Source organism: Oryzias latipes, chromosome 5 (genome assembly GCF_053564925.1).
Source record: "Oryzias latipes strain Hd-rR chromosome 5, Olatipes_Hd-rR_3.1".
Lineage (NCBI taxonomy): Eukaryota > Metazoa > Chordata > Actinopteri > Beloniformes > Adrianichthyidae > Oryzias > Oryzias latipes.
This window is the reverse complement of record NC_136241.1, coordinates 28,731,096-28,751,222: the sequence shown is the minus strand read 5'-3', so window position 1 is coordinate 28,751,222 and position 20,127 is coordinate 28,731,096. Positions and strand designations below refer to the sequence as shown.

General features: G+C 42.9%; 1 protein-coding gene across 4 annotated transcripts in view; it reads right to left on the bottom strand.

Moving 5' to 3' along the window:
- Positions 1–2,160: 2,160 nt before the first annotated feature.
- The window catches only part of LOC101156489 (nuclear receptor coactivator 3), a 56,957-nt gene continuing 38,990 nt past the window's right edge, over positions 2,161–20,127 (bottom strand). For 2 of the 4 annotated variants that reach the window (XM_078948102.1, XM_020703450.3), the window contains exons 2-23: positions 18,523–18,587; positions 16,621–16,725; positions 16,189–16,352; positions 14,859–14,959; positions 14,523–14,697; positions 14,220–14,408; positions 13,998–14,084; positions 12,907–13,050; positions 12,627–12,774; positions 12,019–12,509; positions 10,951–11,912; positions 10,746–10,869; positions 9,913–10,152; positions 9,583–9,795; positions 8,592–8,709; positions 8,324–8,495; positions 5,279–5,626; positions 4,983–5,189; positions 4,317–4,551; positions 4,047–4,236; positions 3,771–3,969; positions 2,161–3,694 (exon numbers count right to left, since the gene is read on the bottom strand). In XM_078948102.1, the coding sequence (XP_078804228.1) occupies positions 3,683–3,694; positions 3,771–3,969; positions 4,047–4,236; positions 4,317–4,551; positions 4,983–5,189; positions 5,279–5,626; positions 8,324–8,495; positions 8,592–8,709; positions 9,583–9,795; positions 9,913–10,152; positions 10,746–10,869; positions 10,951–11,912; positions 12,019–12,509; positions 12,627–12,774; positions 12,907–13,050; positions 13,998–14,084; positions 14,220–14,408; positions 14,523–14,697; positions 14,859–14,959; positions 16,189–16,352; positions 16,621–16,706 (4,605 nt within the window). In that variant the 5' untranslated portion in view covers positions 16,707–16,725; positions 18,523–18,587 and the 3' untranslated portion in view covers positions 2,161–3,682. The remainder of the gene's footprint in view (positions 3,695–3,770; positions 3,970–4,046; positions 4,237–4,316; positions 4,552–4,982; positions 5,190–5,278; positions 5,627–8,323; positions 8,496–8,591; positions 8,710–9,582; positions 9,796–9,912; positions 10,153–10,745; positions 10,870–10,950; positions 11,913–12,018; positions 12,510–12,626; positions 12,775–12,906; positions 13,051–13,997; positions 14,085–14,219; positions 14,409–14,522; positions 14,698–14,858; positions 14,960–16,188; positions 16,353–16,620; positions 16,726–18,522; positions 18,588–20,127) is intronic. The other 2 variants (XM_078948103.1, XM_011475380.4) reach the window with 1 other exon arrangement.

Below are 20,127 nucleotides of genomic sequence, written 5' to 3'. Positions count from 1 at the left end.
CTTAAATCCAGCAAAACACGACTGAACACTCGTTTCTCGTGATCTCGCAAATGGAGCGCTCCCTCTAGTGAGCAAAATAGGAATTACAGCCTTTCTTTAAAGAGGTATACGGAGATGTTATACGTCAGCGCCCTTTTCTGTTCACAAAGATGTAGTGCATGTCTGAAGATGGAGAATGAGGCCACATGGCAACATACTGTGTGAAGTGCTCAGGTAATGACCTGATTTTTTTTAACAGTTTTTAGTTCTTCAAAACATTTACACTGCAGACCAAAAGTTTGAACACACATTCTCATTCAAAGAGTTTTCTTTATTTTCATGACTGAAAATTGTAGATTCACACTGAAGGCATCAAAACTATGAATTAACGCGTGGAATTATATACATAACAAAAAAGTGTGAAACAACTGAAAATATGATATTCTAGGTTCTTCAAAGTAGCCACTTTTTGTTTTGATCACTGCTTTGCACACTCTTGACATTCTCTTGATGAGCTTCAAGCGGTAGTCACCAGAAATGGTCTTCCAACAGTCTTGAAGGAGTTCCCAGAGATGCTTGGCACTTGTTGGCCCTTTTGCCTTCACTCTGCGGTCCAGCTTACCCCAAACCATCTTGATTGGGTACATGTCTGGTGACTGTGGAGGCTTGGTCATCTGGCGCAGCCCCCCATCACTGTCCTTCTTGGTCAAATACAGCCTGGAGGTGTGTTTGGGGTCATTGTCCTGTTGAAAAATAAATGATGGTCCAACTAAACGCAAACCGGATGGAATAGCATGCCGCTGCAAGATGCTGTGGTAGCCATGCTGGTTCAGCATGCCTTCAATTTGGAATGAATCCCCAAACAGTGTCAACAGCAAAGCACCCCCACACCATAACACCTCCTCCTCCATGCTTCACGGTGGGAACCAGGTATGTAGAGTCCATCCGTTCACCTTTTCTGTGTCGCACAAAGACACAGTAGTTGGAACCAAAAATCTTCATTTTGGACTCATCAGACCAAAGCACGGATTTCCACTGGTGTATTGTCCATTACTTGTGTTCTTTAGCCCAAACAAGTCTCTTCTGCTTGCTGTCTTTCTTTAGCAGTAGTTTCCTAGCAGATATTCTACCATGAAGGCCTGATCCACACAGTCTCCTTTTAACAGTTGTTGTGGAGATGTGACTGCTGCTAGAACTCTGTGTGCCATTGACCTGCTCTCTAATCTGAGCTGCTGTTTACGTGCCATTTTTGAGGCTGCTGACTCGGATGAATTTATCCTCCACAGCAGAGGTGACTCTTAATCTTCCTTTCCTGGGGCGGTCCGCATGTGAGCCAGTTTCTTTGTGGCACTTGATGGTTTTTGTGACTGCGCTTGGGGACACTTTCAAAGTTTTTTCCAATTTTTGGGACTGACTGACCTTCATTTCTTAAAGCAATGATGGCCACTCGTTTTTCTGTGCTTAGCTGCTTTTTTTTCTTGCCCTAATCCAAATTCTAACACTCTACTCAGTAGGACTATCAGCTGTGTATCCACCTGACTTCTCCACAACACACCTGATGGTCCCAACCCAATTTATAAGGCAAGAAATCACATTAATAAACCTGACAGGGCACACCTAGTAAGTGAAAAACATTTCAGGTGACTAAATTATTTTTGATGTCTATATGTACATTTTTGTCTCTGTTAAATATGCTAGTAAATAAGTCTATAGTTAATAGCAATAATGACTAAAATAGTTAATTGTGCTAGTTTTAGTTAATAAACCAGCTTTACTCATAAGAAAGTCAACAAGATTCATTAATATGAATTTTGTTTAAAAAAACTTATTGTGTATAGACTCATTTATTTTTTTGCAATGTTAAAATACTATTGTTACGTAAAAAAAATCTTCATCCTTTTAACCTTTTAATAGTTTTTTATTGTAGCACTTCTGTTTGTGATGTTTTTTTATTATTCCGTCTGAAATAACACAAAATCATAAAAATGCTCATGTTTTAAAAAAATGTCACAAATAAAAATGTTCTTACATTAAATTAAATCATTTGCACCAAATATATAAAAAAAACCTCTTAGACATCAAGTCTTTTCTGGGAGCTTATAATTGCCTGTGTAATTTGATCAAAAATTATTGTATGAAGGGCAACCAACTAATTAAAAATAACAGAATCGGAGTCAAAGATGTTTAAATATAAATTTGTATTTACATCAATATCAACAAAGAAGAAAAATCTGTAATATACATCCTTTAAAATGACAGCTTATTTCACCTCCAAACAAAGAAAAACTAAAGATCTTTTGTTTTCTTTTGACTTGAAAAGTTCCTTTTTTTTTCCTGAAGTAACAAAATCTGATCATAAAATGAAGCCGTTTCCTGAAAAACATATTGATATGTTTGAAAGTTGGTATTTCTCGATCACAGTAAAAATAAGTATTTCTCTGGATGTAAAAAAAAAAACAAAAAACAAACAAACCACAAAAAAAAACAAAAACGTGCTGCTTGAGGCGAGTTTCAGGACCTTCACGCTGCTCTGTTTGGCATCCCACAGTGGAGCAACGTCTCCAGTGTCCTATGCTTTTACAGATCCATGATATGTACCCATTTACCATTAGAACAATAGATAAGATTCTCATTAAAAATGTACACCAGAAAGTTCAGAAAATATACACAGATGTGGAAAAATATCTTTGGATTGCGCATGTTCAAAAGGTAGATTCAGCGAGTTGAGAAGAGTCCAAACAACGCGGTGAAGACTATCGTAAGTAGGCTTGTTGGTGAGCTGAGGAACCTGCAGACTAAACACACACAACACACCCCACTCACCTGCGCACAGACCCAGCTCACCTGGTTTGTGCCGATTTCCTCTTTACCAGCTTCCTAAAAAAATATAAAAACCTCAGACGTCAAAGCTCTAACCGTCAACACAAGTTAAAAGTGCCTTGCTAAATACAGAGCAAACCTTTTTGGGGGGGAAATGAATGCATTTTAAGAAATGACAAACAGGAAATCCGACACCCAAGTGTGCCTAGAAGTTAACCAAAAAACAAAAAAAGAAGAAATCAACCAAATCCATATTTAATCTTTTGAAAACAAAAATAAAACCAAGTTTCTCACTCTGTGCAAGAACGGGCCTTTAAAGGCATATTTTGTTGAGTATTTACAATTCATATTCACAGAGTATATCTAATACTGCAGTACCATCTCTTTGCTGACAACAGGGACTATTTTGCTCAGTTACAGTCAAAAGCATAGAGGCAAGAGTTATTGCTCAAATCTGCATTACATAGTAAACTGTGTGCTTATAGCTTTCAATGACTTAAGGATGAGGCGCATTCAAAGGACAAGAAAAAGAAACAAATCCATCACTGAGAAGGCATTGAATCTCTAGTAAGGCTGTAAGGATGAAATCATATTGCATCAATCTTTCCCCCCTTCACACAAAGCAGTAAAGTGCAGCTACAGCCAGTTGTACCAGAGTCCTGCTGTGATGCTGAATGCTGCTGGACAGCGTCGGTCCAGCCGCCCCCCCCCCCCCCCCCGACAGGCAGCTGCTTCATCTTTGTGCATGCAAGGCTTCAGCTGGGGCTGAAACCGGGCACCAGCTTGTCTTTGTGACCCATTTCCTCCGCTGCACTGGGCAGTTTTCTGTCACTTTCTCCTAAAAAGGAACTTTTAATCGAGTGCACGGCTCAGCTCCTGGTCCTCAGCAGTATTTCTGCAGCAAAACAAGGTTTTGGGTTATTTTATTTTTTTTGTAATATTCAAAAGTGTCTGTTTGGAACAACTCCTACCTGATCAGGTCCCATTGGCATTCTGCCCATTCCCATAGGGTTCATGCCCATTTGCCCCTGCATCTGCCCTGGCATTTGGGTCATCTGCCCCACGCTGGATCCACTGCCCGGCCCAGTCCCACCCATTGAGGTGTTCATCATCATGGACCCGAACTGGCCCTGGTTACCCTGCTGGGGGAACTGCTGCTGGGAATACAGGCTGCAACAAAAGAGGAAGGGCAATAATTAGCAAAGCAGCATCAAAACTATCTTCTTGAGCAGCCTGGGGGTCTGTACTTGTTGCGTGGCATGTTGCCCTGCAGCCAGCCTTTCATATCCCCTGACGAGTACACATGGCCCCCCTGTGGATTCCCCTGCATCCCTGGCATCATGGTGTTCTGTTGAGGACCTCCCATCCGTCCCTGCATCATGTGTCCTGGTGGACTGCTACCCGGAGGAATGAACGACTCCCCCTGCTGGTTCATCCCTGCAAACACAACAGCAACTGTCAAGACCCCGAAGCTTAATTTAACAAATGATAATGAAGAGCACTTTCTGTCAACTGACCATAGCTGCCTCCATAGTTGAAGCCCTGCTGACCGGGCTGGGTTATTGGGGGGGAGCCAATTGGGTTTTCCATGCCTGCTGGTGCTGTGACATTAGGAGGGGGGCTGAAGCCTCCTGCTGCGGCCTGACCCTGCTGCTGCTGCATCAGCATCATCATCCTTTGCCTCCTCATCTGCATGGTTGTCATTGCCTCCCTTTGGCGTTGAGCCAGCATCTGGGCGTTCACGAAACCAGGCTGTCCACAAATATAATCCTTAAGCTAAAATAGGCACGTGTGACATGATGGAACTTTAAAAAAAAAAAAAAAAAAGGCTGTCCAAATTCCTTCCCTAATCCCCAACTACTAAAAAACGATATAGTGCAGCACTATCTAGTGCCCTGGATTTTAAGATAGGCAGTATCACGTCACTGATTTGTGAAAAAGTGTACAAATGCAATGCATTGTGGTCTATATTTGCCAACCTAGTGAGCATCGATGCACACTGGTTTTTCACAGAGACTTCTGGGAAATTTCTAGGGCACTTGATTTTGGAATTGTAGATTCAGCCGCACTAGAAAATCTCAAACGCCCTATATAGAGCACTAATTAGTATGTGGAGAGGGAATTCGGACACAATTAAAGTGTTAGGTAATGCTAAATTTCATTGTGAAATTCTGACACCATACCTGAACATTCATCCCTGCAGGAGCCATGCCCGGCTGGATGCCTGGCTGGATGCCCTGCTGCATGCCCTGCTGCATGCCTTGCTGCATGCCCGGCTGCATGCCCGGCTGCATGCCCGGCTGCATGCCGGGCTGCATGCCAGGACGCATTCCGGGGTTTCCTCCTGAAGCATTTTCCATCCTCATCCCCTGTCGAGTCTGGTTCATGAACTGCCATGGAGGGAGTAAACACATTTACCTCCCCATCAAAGACCACATATGCCAGATAAACAAAGACTCCTCTGAAGTAATGTGATTACCTGCTGCCCTTGCAGTCTCTGCTGCAGCTGCAGTCGAAGAGGCTTGGTGGCAGTCATCATGCGTGGCCTCGTCATATTTGCCCGCGGGTTGCCCATGGGGCCCATGCCAGGAAAAGCCCCAGTTGGGCCCATCTGGTTCATCATAGGGTTGAAGCCTCCAGGAGGGGGCCCCGTGTTGCCAGCATAAGCGGACTGCATTCCCATGGTAGGAGGTCCTGGGTAACCCTGGCTGTACATGGCTTTCTGATCCATCCCTGCAGAAGAGTCCATGGCGGAGAAGGCCTCTGATGGAGGGCAGTGGCCTTGAGCGTGATCCTGGCCCAGCTGGTGACCTTCAGGTCCATGAGCCTAAAGCACAGAGAGGAGACCTTCTGTCAATTAAGGAAATGCTACAAAAGGTTGTCAAGATGCATGAGAATTAGAAAAAAAAAAAAAACTACAAGTAGTGAAAAATCTGAGTATTTGAGAAATTTAAGAAAAACTAAAAACATTAACTTGACTAGAAATGATTTAAAAACAAAACCTTAAATTCACTACAAAATTAAAAAGTTGCAAATATACTCTCTCTAATGTCTTATCATTTCCTTTTGTTTAAACCTAAATCCTAACATCTGCACAAGGATGTTGACGCTGTTTGAAGGTTTTCTGCAACAAAAATGTTATTCCATCTTAAAAGGCAAAATCACTCCTTAGTTAATACACAAAAGCCAAAATGAAGGTTAAATTCCCTGCTGATTCTGAATAACAGAACAACTTTTGTTGTTTTGTTTGTTTACTGCATTAGTAAAGTCCATAGAATATTCTATGAATAAATCATGCTAAACTCTTATTTTTCCTTTAGGATTTCGTAAACACTGTTGATGTCTTTCTTAAAACTTTAAATGCACAGAGTATCCCTCATTTCAGCTAAAGGCCAAATAAGAACAGAGTCATGAACAAACTATGATCCAAAATTGTGATTTTATCCTGAACACTAATCATCTTTATAACAGAAGACCGTGCAGATGTCATCTCTCTGAGAATATAACGGATTAACAGCAGCTGGTAATCTTCATCGAGTTCTTAACGAATTTATACATTAAAAAGTTAAATTATGGTTCTAAATATTTATTTGTATTATTTTAACCCTGGAGGACTCAAATGGGTCAAATTTTGTAGCTTTTTTTGGTCCAAGTTATTTAAAAACATTTCCATCTCTGAGCAATCTTCTGTCATTTCTGACAGATCCAGGTCGGAGTAAAAGGAAGTAAATGCTTTGTTGATTTATGCTGGGTCAATAGTCAGAGTGCCATCTTCTTTTGTTGTTTGGGGGATAAGTTGAGCAGCTGAGCGACACTTCAGTTGGTGAGCTAAGAAACATCCAGCTTTGTCGCCATGTCCATAGAGGTATCCCCGTGATTTTAACAGGAGCCGCTCTGTCTTTTCAGTTGACATCAGATTATATTTTGTTTGGAGGTCCGGTCTCTTTTTATAGAGTTCAGGGGAGGGAGAGGCAGAATACTGAGCATCCACTTTAGATATAGATTTAACAAGCTCTTCTTGTGTGGTCCTTTTCACTTTGTTTATTTGAGCTGAATATGAGATAATCTCATCCCTGATAACCGCCTGTAAAGTTTCGCAGAGGATAGAAGGGGAGATGTCATCTTTTTGGTTACTTTCTATGAAGTCTTCTATTCTTTGGGATATCATTTTGCAAAAGCTATCTTCAGCCAAGAGGTTTCTGTCAAACTTCCAGGGGGGGGCGTAGTAAGGAAATACAAGATCCAGTAGTACAGGGGCATGGTCAGAGTCAATTATAGATGAGTATTCAACTTTTGAGACAAATGAGAGAAGATTCTGGTCGACGTAAAAATAGTCCATTCGACTATATGAATGATGTACAGGGGGAAAAAAAAGTATATGATTTACTTTGTGGGAACAAAACACGCCAAGGGTCAACACATCCTATCTCGTTCATAAAATTTGATAGGAGTTTGGCTTTTTTGGAAAGGTTTGTTGATTTAGGATTGGAACGATTAAGTGTTGGATTTATTACACAGTTCAAGTCTCCACCAAAAATTAACTGGTGTGAGTTTAGGTCAGGAATCAATGACATTATCTTACCTTTACATTTTTCATCATCCCAATTTGGGGCGTAGATGTTTACATTCCAAGTAATGAAACGTACAGGAGCTCCTCCTGCATGAGCACCGTTCACCATATAAAAAATAACGGAGAAAGAGACGGCTCTGGAAGGAGTTGAGTGTTGTCTGTAGCGAATCCAGTGAAGATTGCATTGGTTTGATGGCAATTTCAATCAGAGAAGACATGTCCTCCTTCTGTGAGGTTCTCTGCTATGGGAACTCAGCTGCTAGTTGGTCCATTATGTCTGCACCAGCTGCAACAGGCGCCTAGGGTATCTCAGACACTCCTTCTGTGTCTGAAGAGTTGCTAGCTGTGAAAGATGCTAACTTAGTTGCTGCACGCGTGGCTGGGGTTTGCACACTGTTGGCCGATTTGCTAGATTTAGAGTTACTCATCCTTACCAAGAGAGCTTGACACGACCACCACTAAATAAACTATACCAAAAAAAAATGAGCTGGGAGCCTCTTCCTATGCGTCCTCTCCCTACATGTCACAACCGGAAGTCTATTTAGAAACTTTAGTTTCAGTTTTTTGATGCAATCTGGGAAACTTTATCCAAAAGAAAGGAGAAAATAAAATATAAAATAAAATAAAAAGAGCCTGGGCAGCAGCCTCATCTCTACAATTGAAGATTTGTGAGGACTGCTTCAAAAATAAGCCCAAAGATGAGAAGAAATCAGATTACTTATCAGCTTTACTTTAGAGCCCAATCCATATAAACGGGGAGAAAATATTTAAAATAAGTGGAACAGCAGCCGATCACCCTTTCTTTCATTTAATACTGAGGTTATGAAGACTGATAGAATTCATAACAGCTAAAACATTTAAAGAACAATGTCTCTACTGTGTGAAAACCAACTTTCACATGACTCCTTCCCAGCTATGTGTAGTAAAAAGTGTATTCTCCGTCTCTTGTCATACCTGGCCAACTATTTCAGGGATTCCCAGAGCTTTGTCGATTTCGTGCAGAGTAATCACATCAGCATTGTTGAGCAGGGAGTCCAGTTGGTCTAGGAGAGCCCGGTCGTCACCCGGACCCTCACTGCTGGGCAGGGGTCCGAGAAGCTCCTCGAGTGGGTGTGGAAACTGTTCTCTGATACAAACAAAGACACAGACAGTGTCAGACTTCTTCAGCCAAACTGAGCCGCACGGTTACAGGTTTTTTCAGGACACGTGGAGCCACCTTCACCTGTTTGTGCTCGTCTGTGGTCGGTCCATTCCCATGGCAGAATCTGGCCAAGATGGTGACTGAGGTGGGGGCCTCTGACCGCCAAAGGGGCTCATGCTTACATTAGATTCATTGGCACCTACAGGAACATTTGTAAAGACAATATGATCAGTAACAATTCTTTTAAATGATATACCAGTGAAATCACAAAAAAAAAACTGAATTTACATCAGGTCTAAGACAAAAACGATGGATGTGCTGGCCTTGGAAAGCAGAAGGACTCTCACAAATCTACCAAAACCCTTTGATGAACCTTAATTGATAGCCTAACTGATAGATTAAGAAACAATGAGAACATGAAATGTGGAGGTTCCCACCTTTTTATTTTTTTTATTTTTTACAAAGTCATTAGGTTAGGATCGAGAACATTCTCATCGTTGTTACTGTTATGATATGGCTGCTCTAATTGAACGGAAACATCTTACACATTAAAGATCCACTTCAATGGAAATTGTGTTTTTGGTGTCTTTAACATGTTTTTGTGGCATTTTTCTGATGATGGAGGACACGCATAAAGAAATTTCTTTATTTAAATCGTATGTGAAAAATTCGCTGGGCGGGTCTCCACTTGTATGGGACTCGATCCATGTACGTCTTTGTTTTTCTCCTCTGGGCTGGCATCTGCCTCAAACTTCTGTATATCTCAAACATTGCCGTCTATTTTTGTTTCACCGGTAATGAATTTCTAATGAACTGCTGCGGGTCTACAGAAACTACATCCTATCTCCAAAAGAAAAACAAAAAGGGACGTAGGTTATTTGATTTTGGGTAAAAATGTCAATCATAATTAAAAAAAACACACTGTGAATGCTTTTAAAAGCACTCAAAAGATGATCAAAGTGGGTCTTTAAATGCATTAGCTGAAAGTGCAGCCATCTACACATTAAGCTCTGACTAACTTTACATCCTCAGACATTTTTTCATTCGGGAAACTCCGTCCATCATGGCTTACCCATATCCATGAGCTGCTGCTGCAGCATGGACCTCATGTTTTCAGGTGCGCTGATGGAGCGGCTGATCATGGGTCCTCCCATTTGGCCAGGGCGACCCATAACCGGATGTCCTGGACCGGCCGCCGCACTCCCACCAGACCTCGGCATCCCCCATTCCCCTGGACCTGCCATGGGAGGGCGCTGATGAGCGCCCATGCCTCTACCAATACCTCCTGACAAGGAAGGAAAAAGTAAGCAACCCAAACTTCAGTAGGTTATTCTTCGCACCAATGCAGAGTAGAAAACGTCCGTAATGTGTTGACTCATAGAATAGAAAGAGATTAAGTTACTTGTTGGATTCCCCCTTGGTGGACAAACACCCATGCCTCCTGGAAAGCCATTAGGCATGGTTCCAGGTCGGACTGGAGCTTCCATGCTCTCTTGTTTGACCAGCGTGGGGCAGGGTACATTTCGTCTGCTCGCCAACCCTCCTCCGACTGGCATGTCCCCCCCCATGGGCTTGGAATCCACAGACAAGGCTCTCTGATAGGCTGCACGCTGAGCTGGAAGCATAGGGCCTCTCTCCCTCCCTGAACACACAATGCCAAATTTACTTTGCAAAACAAATATTTAAGGTTGATGTTTTTCTGTCTAAAGAATCCGCTCCTACTAACAGATTAAAAGTCCCACTCCGATCCTCTTTTAATCCACTGTAAGCGTTCCCAGTGTGGTTGTAATTACGATTATGCCGTTTTTAGCTCAAATCAAAAAACTTGTGTCATTTATATCCATATCTTGAATATAAAAGGCATAATTTTGATGGCGATATTGCTCGCCAAAAATGGCGACCAATACTGCAGCTATGCGGCAGCACAGTACTGAGCCAGATCCCAGCTCAGATGAGGGAAATAAAGACGTACATGGATCTATTTATTTAAAAGTGGATGAATCAGAATGGAGCGGGGCGGGGAGCCTGTGGCCCCACCCTGAATATTTTCTACGTAACAAATAAGATCTTTTCCCAAACTGCATTTTTTATCTACAATTTTAGACTAAACGATACAATGACCTGTCAAACCACCATAAACAACCAAAAACACAATTTTCATCGGAGTGGGTCCTTAAAAATGCCTTAAAATATCAATAGTTTGGTGGGATAAAGACATGATGTTTTTCTACTTACCATGTAGACTCTCAGAAACAGCCCCTTGTTTGTTTGCTACCTCCTTGGTAGCTCTGGAGTCCAGTTCAGGGTAGAAGCTGGAATTGTTTTGCCGGACTCCTAAAATAGTCTCCAAAGTCTCAGCCTGAAAGTTCACAAACAGAAAATGCTCACACTGCTCTTCAAACTTCTCTTTACAGAAGGAGAATTCCAGTTGAAGTTCTACCTCATCAGATGGCTCCAGCTTCACCTTCCCATCCATACCATGGGGGTCAGAGCTGGTGACTCCTGCTCCTGGAGCTCCTCGCCCATCCAAATCCTCCAGCTTTGGCTTCATATCGCCTCCTTCCTTAGAGTCGTCTTTATTGAGCAGATAGTGAAGAAGAGCGTGGGATTTCTCTTTCTTAGGACTGTGCTGCTCCTTCTTCGTCTCAGACCCCTTTTCCCCTCCGGTAGAAGAAAGGCCCGCTTCTGGTGCTGCTGAGTCCAAAGAGCTCTTGCCAGTGGCCAACAACGTGATTTGAGCCACTTCATCCGGAGTGTTCCCATCCTTTAGGAGCTTGTGCAGGATCTTGTGCTTCTCTTGCAAGGACTGGCTCGGAAAATGTCCAGAACTTCCTGAGGAAGAGACGGCACCATGGCCCCCACTTGTAGAAGAGGATACTCCTGTAGAGGAGGAGGGACTGGTGACCCCAGCCATTCCGTCCTTTGAGTCGGGTATGGAGCTGGATCCAGAGCTCTGTGGGTGATTCGATGGCACCAGATCATCTGTGGGGGATGTAAGAAGCTGTAGAAGCTTCTTGTTGCACTTGTCTGGGACCCGTCTGTTGGCTTCGCCCCCACCGAGGCCAGCCTGGCTGTCCGGCTTGTCGGGAGGTCCTTCGCTGGTGGGGGTCTGTGGATGCTGCTGCGACTGCTGCTCCCCGCCAGCCCTGAGGGAGCTGCCGGGGCTCTTGGACTCAGAGTATGGCGGAAGGGCTGATTTGCCTCCTGTTTCCTGATTGGTAGAATTGATACTTGGAGAGCTGTCTGGCTTGTGAGAAAGAGGGGATGTGAGGGGGGAGGGCATTGGGTTGCCCAGTCCCTCACTGATGGCTTGCAGGGCATTGAGCGAGCTGCTGGAAAAGGTGGTGCCACCTCCGCCTCCAGAGCCACCAGTATGAGTGGAGCTCATAGGAGAGTGCATGCCTGCAAAAGGCAATTCAAGAATTTCTTTAGTGGCAGAAACTTTACTTACTGAACTGCATTTTAAGGTTAAACTGCAATTTTTAAATACTTTTTTTGAAACTCTTACCTCCAGGTGAGAACGGGCTGGCTCCAGTCTTAGGGCTTCCTCTGACCCTAGGCGAACCCAAAACATTGTGTGGGGGGCCGTTGATCCCAGGACTTGACTGAGGAGGGCTGGTCATGCCCATCCCAAAACCCCCACCCCCAGGTCCTCCATGCATCTGACCCATCTGCGTGTGTGTGTGCTGCTGGTGCATGCCATGGTGGCCCATCTGGTTCATGGAGCCCATGTGGTTCATTGGGTGCATTGGATTCATCTGACCCATGTTGTTCATCTGATGCATGGGATTCATGTGATTCATCTGGTTCATGCGACCGCCGCCAGAGTATGAAGCCATTCCTCTTTGCGGCATGTTGCCCTGGTCAGGTATGCCGTAGCCTCTGTTCATGCTCATGCTTCCTCCTTGGCCCATGCTCATCTGCTGGTTGGGGTGGTTCACACCCATGTTCTGGGGTCTCATGGCGCCACTCGGGTTACCTCGATAACTATTGTGTTCCCTACAAAAAACACACAATTGACAAAAACTCAAACTAGAGACATTTTCAAGCTTCACTGTACAGTAGGATAAATCTGAAACATGGCTTAAACCCAAGTATGAATCCAAGCATTTGCACCTTTGCAGGAAGTGTGTAGACAGGAATGAGTGCGGCTCATTGGTGCTGGGATTCCTGCAGAGGTCAGTCCTCGTCTGAGCTGTGACCAGTGTGCCGTCAGAGAGTGAGAAGCGATAGAGTGGCGTCTCAGCACGGCCAGTGTGGAAAGCTGAAGCAGAAAAAACAAGAGATAACTCTAAACGGAAAAAAACATAACAGAAGAAATCCCATGGCCGAAAGCCTCATCAAGTGAAGACCCTTCTGAATGTTTCATATCCTTTATAAAAAAAATGTGACATACCATCCTGATAATGGCGCTTGTAGGACCATGGTTGACCATCACTTCTATTGAGGAACATCTGCATGCAGCGTCTGACTAGGTCCTCCCACCCGGGACGCATGGTATTGTGAAGAGAGCTCTGCTGTTCAATTTCAATCAGTTTGCCTGCAACAAGAAATACAAAATCAATACTGCAAGAAGGATAAACTAATTCTGAGGCGTGATTTATACAAGGAATCAAAGAATTGAAAAGTTTAACCACAACCCTGACTCATTTTTTATAATAAAAGTTTTTAATTAAGAGTTTTTATTTTATTTTCCAAAATAAAAGACAAGCTCTTCATGGTTTCTTCTCCCTGTGGGGTTTGTTTTAGATCTAATTTTAAGCATTTGAGTCCTGCGAGTAATTGTTGTGAGTAGTGATGGGATTAAACCTGTTACAAGTGCCTTACATCGTCTTAGCAGCTCTCAGCAATGTTTCAACTACACTAGAGTTTTTGAGATAGCATCCATTCTGCAGGACTTTAAAAGAATGAAAGCACCTGTGATGGTCTTTGAATCATACATGGCATCAATTTTACATGCAGTGAGTAAATAATTGGGTAATAAATATAAAATACTTAGGAAAAGTTGGTTTATTTACAAAATCTAACTAATTATGTCAGATAAATGAATTGCTCATCATGCCTTTTTATCTTTGCAGATAACATTTTGACAACTGATCAGGATGTAATTATAATTATGAGACCGGAGCTGCTGCAGTCTGGTCTTTTCCATCTTCTACAGGCTTTTTCATCCTTTGTATTTTCCTATTATTACTCTACTGCTCAGAAGAAAATACTATTTTCTTATATTCAGTGTTTAGACATATTTGTCACAGGAAAATTCCCAAATTTAAAGCCCCAACTCCAGGGACAGGACTACAGATACTTTCAGATTGAGAGGCGTCTGAACTCTGCAGTAGATGTGAAATTACAGAAAACTTTATGATTCTTATTTTCAAAAGTAGCTCAACTGAAAGGTTTTTAAAGCAACAAGAAAACAATGTGTGCTGTAAACTAATACATGTACTGACAAAAGCATTTGTGAGGTATACCAAGGTAAAGACTTACCAGACAACTCGTGTCGGGTGGTAAACCTCTCTGTCCTCTCTACGGCAGTGATTCTCCGGGCCACACAGATCATACACGACTGTAAATCTGAGCATGGAGCCAAAAAAAAATGTTAGAACCACATTTAACTGCTGGCTGCAATTAAGATCTTTGTAGATGCAGAACATTTTATGCCAAGTTACAAACCGAAAAACTCAGTAACTACTAAGTCATGTTTTTTACCGTCTCCTTCCTCCATCATGGCGCGGGGCTGAGTCAGGGCAAAACACTGCATGGTCTCATAACGTTGGCCACCCGGTCTGTCTTCTGACAGCCCATGACTGGCACCATGAGCGAGGTTGACCAGCATGCGACAGTTGAATGTGTGGCTTTTCTGTCGGGGTGCCTCCCCACCCCATTGCCCATTGGGTCCTGCGGAGAGAATAGAAAACATAAAGCAGTGAGCTGCCACAGTTTGCGTTATGCCGTTCTAGATTTGCATCTGTGATGTGATTGAAGGTTCTCACACACAGACTCTGGTCTCACCATTAGGTTTGGGGAGGTTCTTGTGAAACTCCTCTCTGTTGTCATCATGGATGATGTTGTAAACACTGGTGTTTATCAGCTCCTCCTGCTTGTACTGCAGGTACTGAGTCACATTGTCTGACACAAAGACGATGCTCCCCTCTCGGTTAACCACAAACAAAAAGCCATCTAATGCCTACGGACAACAATTTGACATATGAGTGTAAGAGATATTTATAAAAACTACAAGTCTGTTTCTTTAAAACATGTAATTGTGACATCTCTTTTTTTAAACCTGGAGAAACTGTCTGGCACCAGCAAAACCTGCTGCAATAAAGAGACTTTTCTCAAGCTGACCTGCAGGAGGAGAGGCCCCAGGTGGTCTTTGTCAATGACCCCTTGACCGGTGGAAGACACATCCGCCTTCTGCACATCGTCATCACTGCAAGAGCTTGGTCCTAAACAGATAAAACACAATGTGTTATGGATAAAGGATAAAGTGACCATATATCCCTAAATCTAATAACACAGTGAAATTCACTGATGTATGAGCAGATTTATTTCCCTTTTATTTCATCAGTAGTGAAAGTCTACTGTGCATTCATTTATTCAAAACACCCTAACCTCCTGGGCTGCAGACTGTTGCTGAGCTGCGAGAAGAAATATTGGAGCGGCCATGACAACTCCAGAGGAGATTCGGTCAATCATGCAAGATTCTGCGGCTGACACTAATGTCCCACAATTTACAAAGAATAAATGGGTTGAGCACCACAACCATACAGATATACTTCCTGTGGCCACCAGATGGCAGCAAACAACACATCTGTGAGGCTAGGATGCCTTTCTATTTAAAAAAAAAAAAATCAGCTTGTGGCTGAGGCTTTGGTAGATACCATTCAATACAGCAGGGTCATCCACAGTGCAAGACTGCATAGAATGGGAGACAGCGTAACTATGAATTTAAAAATCTTTTTGGGAAAGATTTTGGACCGAAGAACATGAGAAGGCAGTCAGGTAGCTAAAAACTGAGGAATAAAAAGATGTAAAGAAAAAGATGATGTGGAGAAAGGTTTGTTAAAGAAAAAAAAACAACAAAACAAGAGAGGTACTCCATCATTTCCATCCAGTAACTATGGCAATCTGGCTGCATAACACCATAACTCTTAAAGCAGATTCCATTAATGTTCCTTATCCAAGTACCTTCCAAGACCTCATTTCAAATGTGAGCAAAAATAGATGAAGATAAAATTTGCTTTTTCATAGGAAATCATTTCTGATTAACAAAACTATAAGAAAATGGCCAAGGGACAAAGGCAACTCTGAATAATGTCGGATTTTTCAGTTTTGAGAGTCATTAGTCTCCCAGATAAAAGTGAAGTTTGGCACCAAGAGATCCGCACTGTCACTAACAGCCTTGAGCCGTGACCACCAAGGATAGGTCTCAATTACGGGTGTTCATTTACTCCAGGCAATACAACAGCCAAGCTGGCTGGTGCTCAGAAATGTCCTGGCCGTGAACCAAACACACCACTTCATCACTGGCATCATCTGTCCTGCAGCAGGGGCCTTGACTAACCTAGCTTTATCCACTGTTAACTATACATTAAATAAAATTAAAAAACAATAGTTGGGGGGGGGGTGCTTTTTGTTACACAGCTTTGTGTGTGAATCGGTATGGTGGCATTACCTTGCTCTTTGATTTGTCTGATCTGCCTGACGGTCTCCTTGAGGATGGCACATTTATCAGGTTTGACGTTAAAGCTGTCAATGTTGGAGAGGTTAGCAGAGATGAGCTCAGCCAGCTCCTCGATGTACTTGCTCTCCTGTTCCCTCAGACGCTTGTCACACCTGCTAGGGAGCCATAGAGGGAGGGGGGGGGGGATTAGAGATGTTGCTATGACGACCTCACCTCCCTGTGTACTAGCCACATCCTGGCCACACGGCCAGCTCGGAGACCTCCGATGTTTTAAGAGTTACAGGGGACTCTTTGGAGTTTAATCCAGGAATGTTTACGTAAAGAGTACAAAAGTCACATCATACTCTTTGCGGGACTGCAATCAGCAGCAGACAGAGAGGATTATAAAACTCAAATGCTCTTTGGAGAAGTGATAACACTCACCCTAATCCTGGTGTGTCACAGGTGGACAGTTTCCGTTTGCGGTCAGAGCGCAGCGGCTCTAACGAGTTGTCTCCTATGCCGCTCATCTTCAGCGCATTTCAGCACCTGTAAACATACAGACGTACAGCCAATGCAGCTGGATCAGTCAGACTAAACTGAAAGTCGCTCATATACAGTATGTGCTGTAGTTTACTCGAAAGCTGAGTGTGAATTAGAAAGCTTTCCAAGCTGTTTTTGCCCAGACGTGTCAATTTATAAATGACTAGCAATGAACCAAGTGACTTTGACGGGAACATTGGATTGTAGATTTTAAAAGTATTATAAGGACAGGGCATCCATTTAGGAAGGCAGCCTTGGTTCCACAGTTCCATGTTTTATGAGAGTATAAACTCATCTGTTCCACTGCAAGGAGCAACTGATGATGGTGTAGTAATTTGGATCCCCGGGGGAGATGGGTCATTCCGCGTTCAGCCGGCCTACCCACCTGAACGTTAACCATTCTGCTAGAGGCAGCATGCACGTACACACGGCTTATGCAAACAACTTGAAGAGCACTCGCAGGCACGGGCATGTTGCTGCACAAAACTCAGAGAGAAAAAAAGAGCAGTTGCAGCCACTGTACCACCAAAGCATTTCCTCACCCCCCCTCCCTGTTTCTTTGTCTGACTCTGGGAATTTAAACCAGCCTATGGAGCCTCAAAACTACTTAAGCGAGACTCCCAAGTGCACTCCCATAACTAACAAGCATGTATCCCACTACATTTTCTTCAATATGCATTTTCAGTTTTGGGAAACATCCGTTCTTCCTTCTGGCAAGTTTGCATTTCTATTTTGCCCATACCATCTGCAGACGGCTCCTTACCCCGACATCCCTCCCTCCCTCCCTCCCTCCCTGGGTGTAGCACTGCTAAGCTGAGGTCCCTGCCCTTGTTTTCCAGCTCTGGCATTGCCCTGCGCTTGACCCTTCAGAGTTCACATCACAGGAAACCTCTGCAGCCAGATCTTAAGGTCATCTTTCCTATTCCCACCCAGAATTGCGCACAAAGTTCCAGCACTTTGCGGCGCAACAAGAGTTCTCTTTTTTTATTTCTGTCCTGGACTTGGTTTCTGCATGTGTGTGCACAACCAGGGAGCTCATTCCACAGATGAAAAGTGTAGAACAAATGGTAGCCATTATGCAACGCCTGCATCAACACTGCAGGCTAGGACATGTTTTCAGTCACCCCTCATTACTAATGCTACTCCGAAGCAGAACCAGGTCTCCAACCAGCATTATGTATTTAAATTTCTTTTTTTTTTTGCTTGTGGAGCTTCAGTGGGAACCTCTCACTGCCCTCCCCCTTTTCTCTTTCTCTACCCTGGTTCCTGTCCTAACGCTCACCTCTGCAGCAGTGGAGAAAGATGACATCAGCCCTCAGTCAGGCTCACATCCTGAAACACAGCGGAGCTGTGGCTGCACACAGCTTTTCCGAGAGCTCAGGGAAACATTGCAGGGTAGCAAAAAAAAAAAAAAATCCCAGAGCAAATGTAAACAGCTTCGCAAATGAATTTCTGATAAAAAAAAATATCAACTTTGTCACAAAACTGAAGCTGTTGTGTAATAGGAGAAGGGTTTTGTGATCATAAGTGGGACATTTTCTCCAGCATTCGAGTGGAGCTTGAAGTTTAGCAGAACAGAGTGCATGAGCAGAAGGCAACTGTATAGAGTGAGAAACTGTAAGTAGTTGCCCACAAAACCACAGCTTAGCAAGCACAGCAGCATGGCACTGATCGGCTTAACCTGGTGATGTGAAACTTTCTCTGAGACAAGACAATTGCTCTAGAAACATTCAACCAAACATGCAGCAGCTGCATGTAAAATCCAACACTTTAATTTAGCGAGTTTATTTGCTGCATGCTCACCTTAGCCAGTACAAGCCCCAGTGAAGCTCCATTCAGGGCTCGTCTCTTCAGTGTCTTCACAGCTTCTGAAAACATAAAACAGCCTATGAACTTTAACGTTATAAACATTTCTTTGCATCACTGCTTTCAAAGAGGACACTTTGAGTTTATTATACATTTATCCTTGAATAGATTAATGGGAAAATGATTTCAAAAATGGCACAGGAAGTCTCAGTAGATAGCATCCTGTTTGCGTTCTCCCCTCGGCCTGTTCCACCCCATCATCACTTCCCTTTCCTGGAAATGTGGCCACTCATCCCCCTTATTTACATATTCCACTTATCAGCTCAGTTCCCTGTCGTCCTAATTCTTCCTCATATCTTGTATAATCACTGCTGCCTATTAAAGGGCATCCATACCAAAGATGCTTTAACAACAAGAGCACAACAAATGTGCAATCAAGTTTTACATCACAATGCGGAATATTGTCTTGTTTTGCATGCATATGTATATGCTTTTACATAAATGTTGTCATTTTATTTTTATTAATTTTTACATTTTTAAATGTTACACAAAATTTATGCAAAAAAAACTTGCTTGACTATCTTTCTATTTTGCAAAAACAAAAAAAGCTAAATGGGATGGCAGCAGATGCATACAATTAATGTCAATTATGTGTCATAATTACAAGTTTCTATATTTTATTCTATTGATTTAGACAGATGTAAAACTTCAGTTAAGAAAAACGAAGATTTAAAAAAAAAATTAGAATTTGCTTCATGGTACCAAGCTACCGTTACTCCCACCACTGTTTGTATCTGAGCCCCACCCCCATCACACATCACTGATCACATTGGTTCTAAACAGGAGGTTGAAACTGAGCTAAAGCTGACACCTTAATAATTTAAGAAGACAGGAAAGCACACCACTTCCCTTCCTTAACCTGTTCAATGACACTTCAAGAATGCTTAGGAGTCAATGTGAAAATTACTGTTCAACTCTGATGATGGATGGGATATTTTGCCCTCCATCACAGATGCTGGTATGAAGTGACTGGAAGTTAAATGGCATTCAGACTAGGAGATATGGGCACCATGTGACTCGGCAGGAGGTGGAGGAGGAGTCCAAGCACACTGGATAGAATTTGAATAAAGACAAGAAGGGGGTTTGAGGAGGCAGGAGGGGGAAGGGGAGAGACAGAAACATCAGCTCAAGAGAGCTAACCAGAATTCAGAAACCTAATTCGGTCAACTATGACACTGCAGACATGATGAGCGGAAATTTGGTTAAATGATAGGGCAGTAATATGTAGGGCGAAGTATTGAGTTAAATACTTAAATACGGATTAAATTTCTTCAATGTTATGTTATCAAGTATCTAAAGAAAGACGTTTTCAAGAAAGAAAAAAGACCCTGTTGTTTTCTAGGACAGTTTCTGCAGAGTAGCAGGAGTTCATTAAAAAGTTTTGGGCCGAACTGTTGGCAAAGTGAGCCCAGCCCCATTTCCCATCATTTATCGGTTTACACTCTCCTGCTAGCTTACAGCGCCTCAAACCCCCAACTTAATCTTACTGGGACAACAAAAATAAGTGAGCAATATTGGAGCTATCCAGCCGTACAGTTTTGA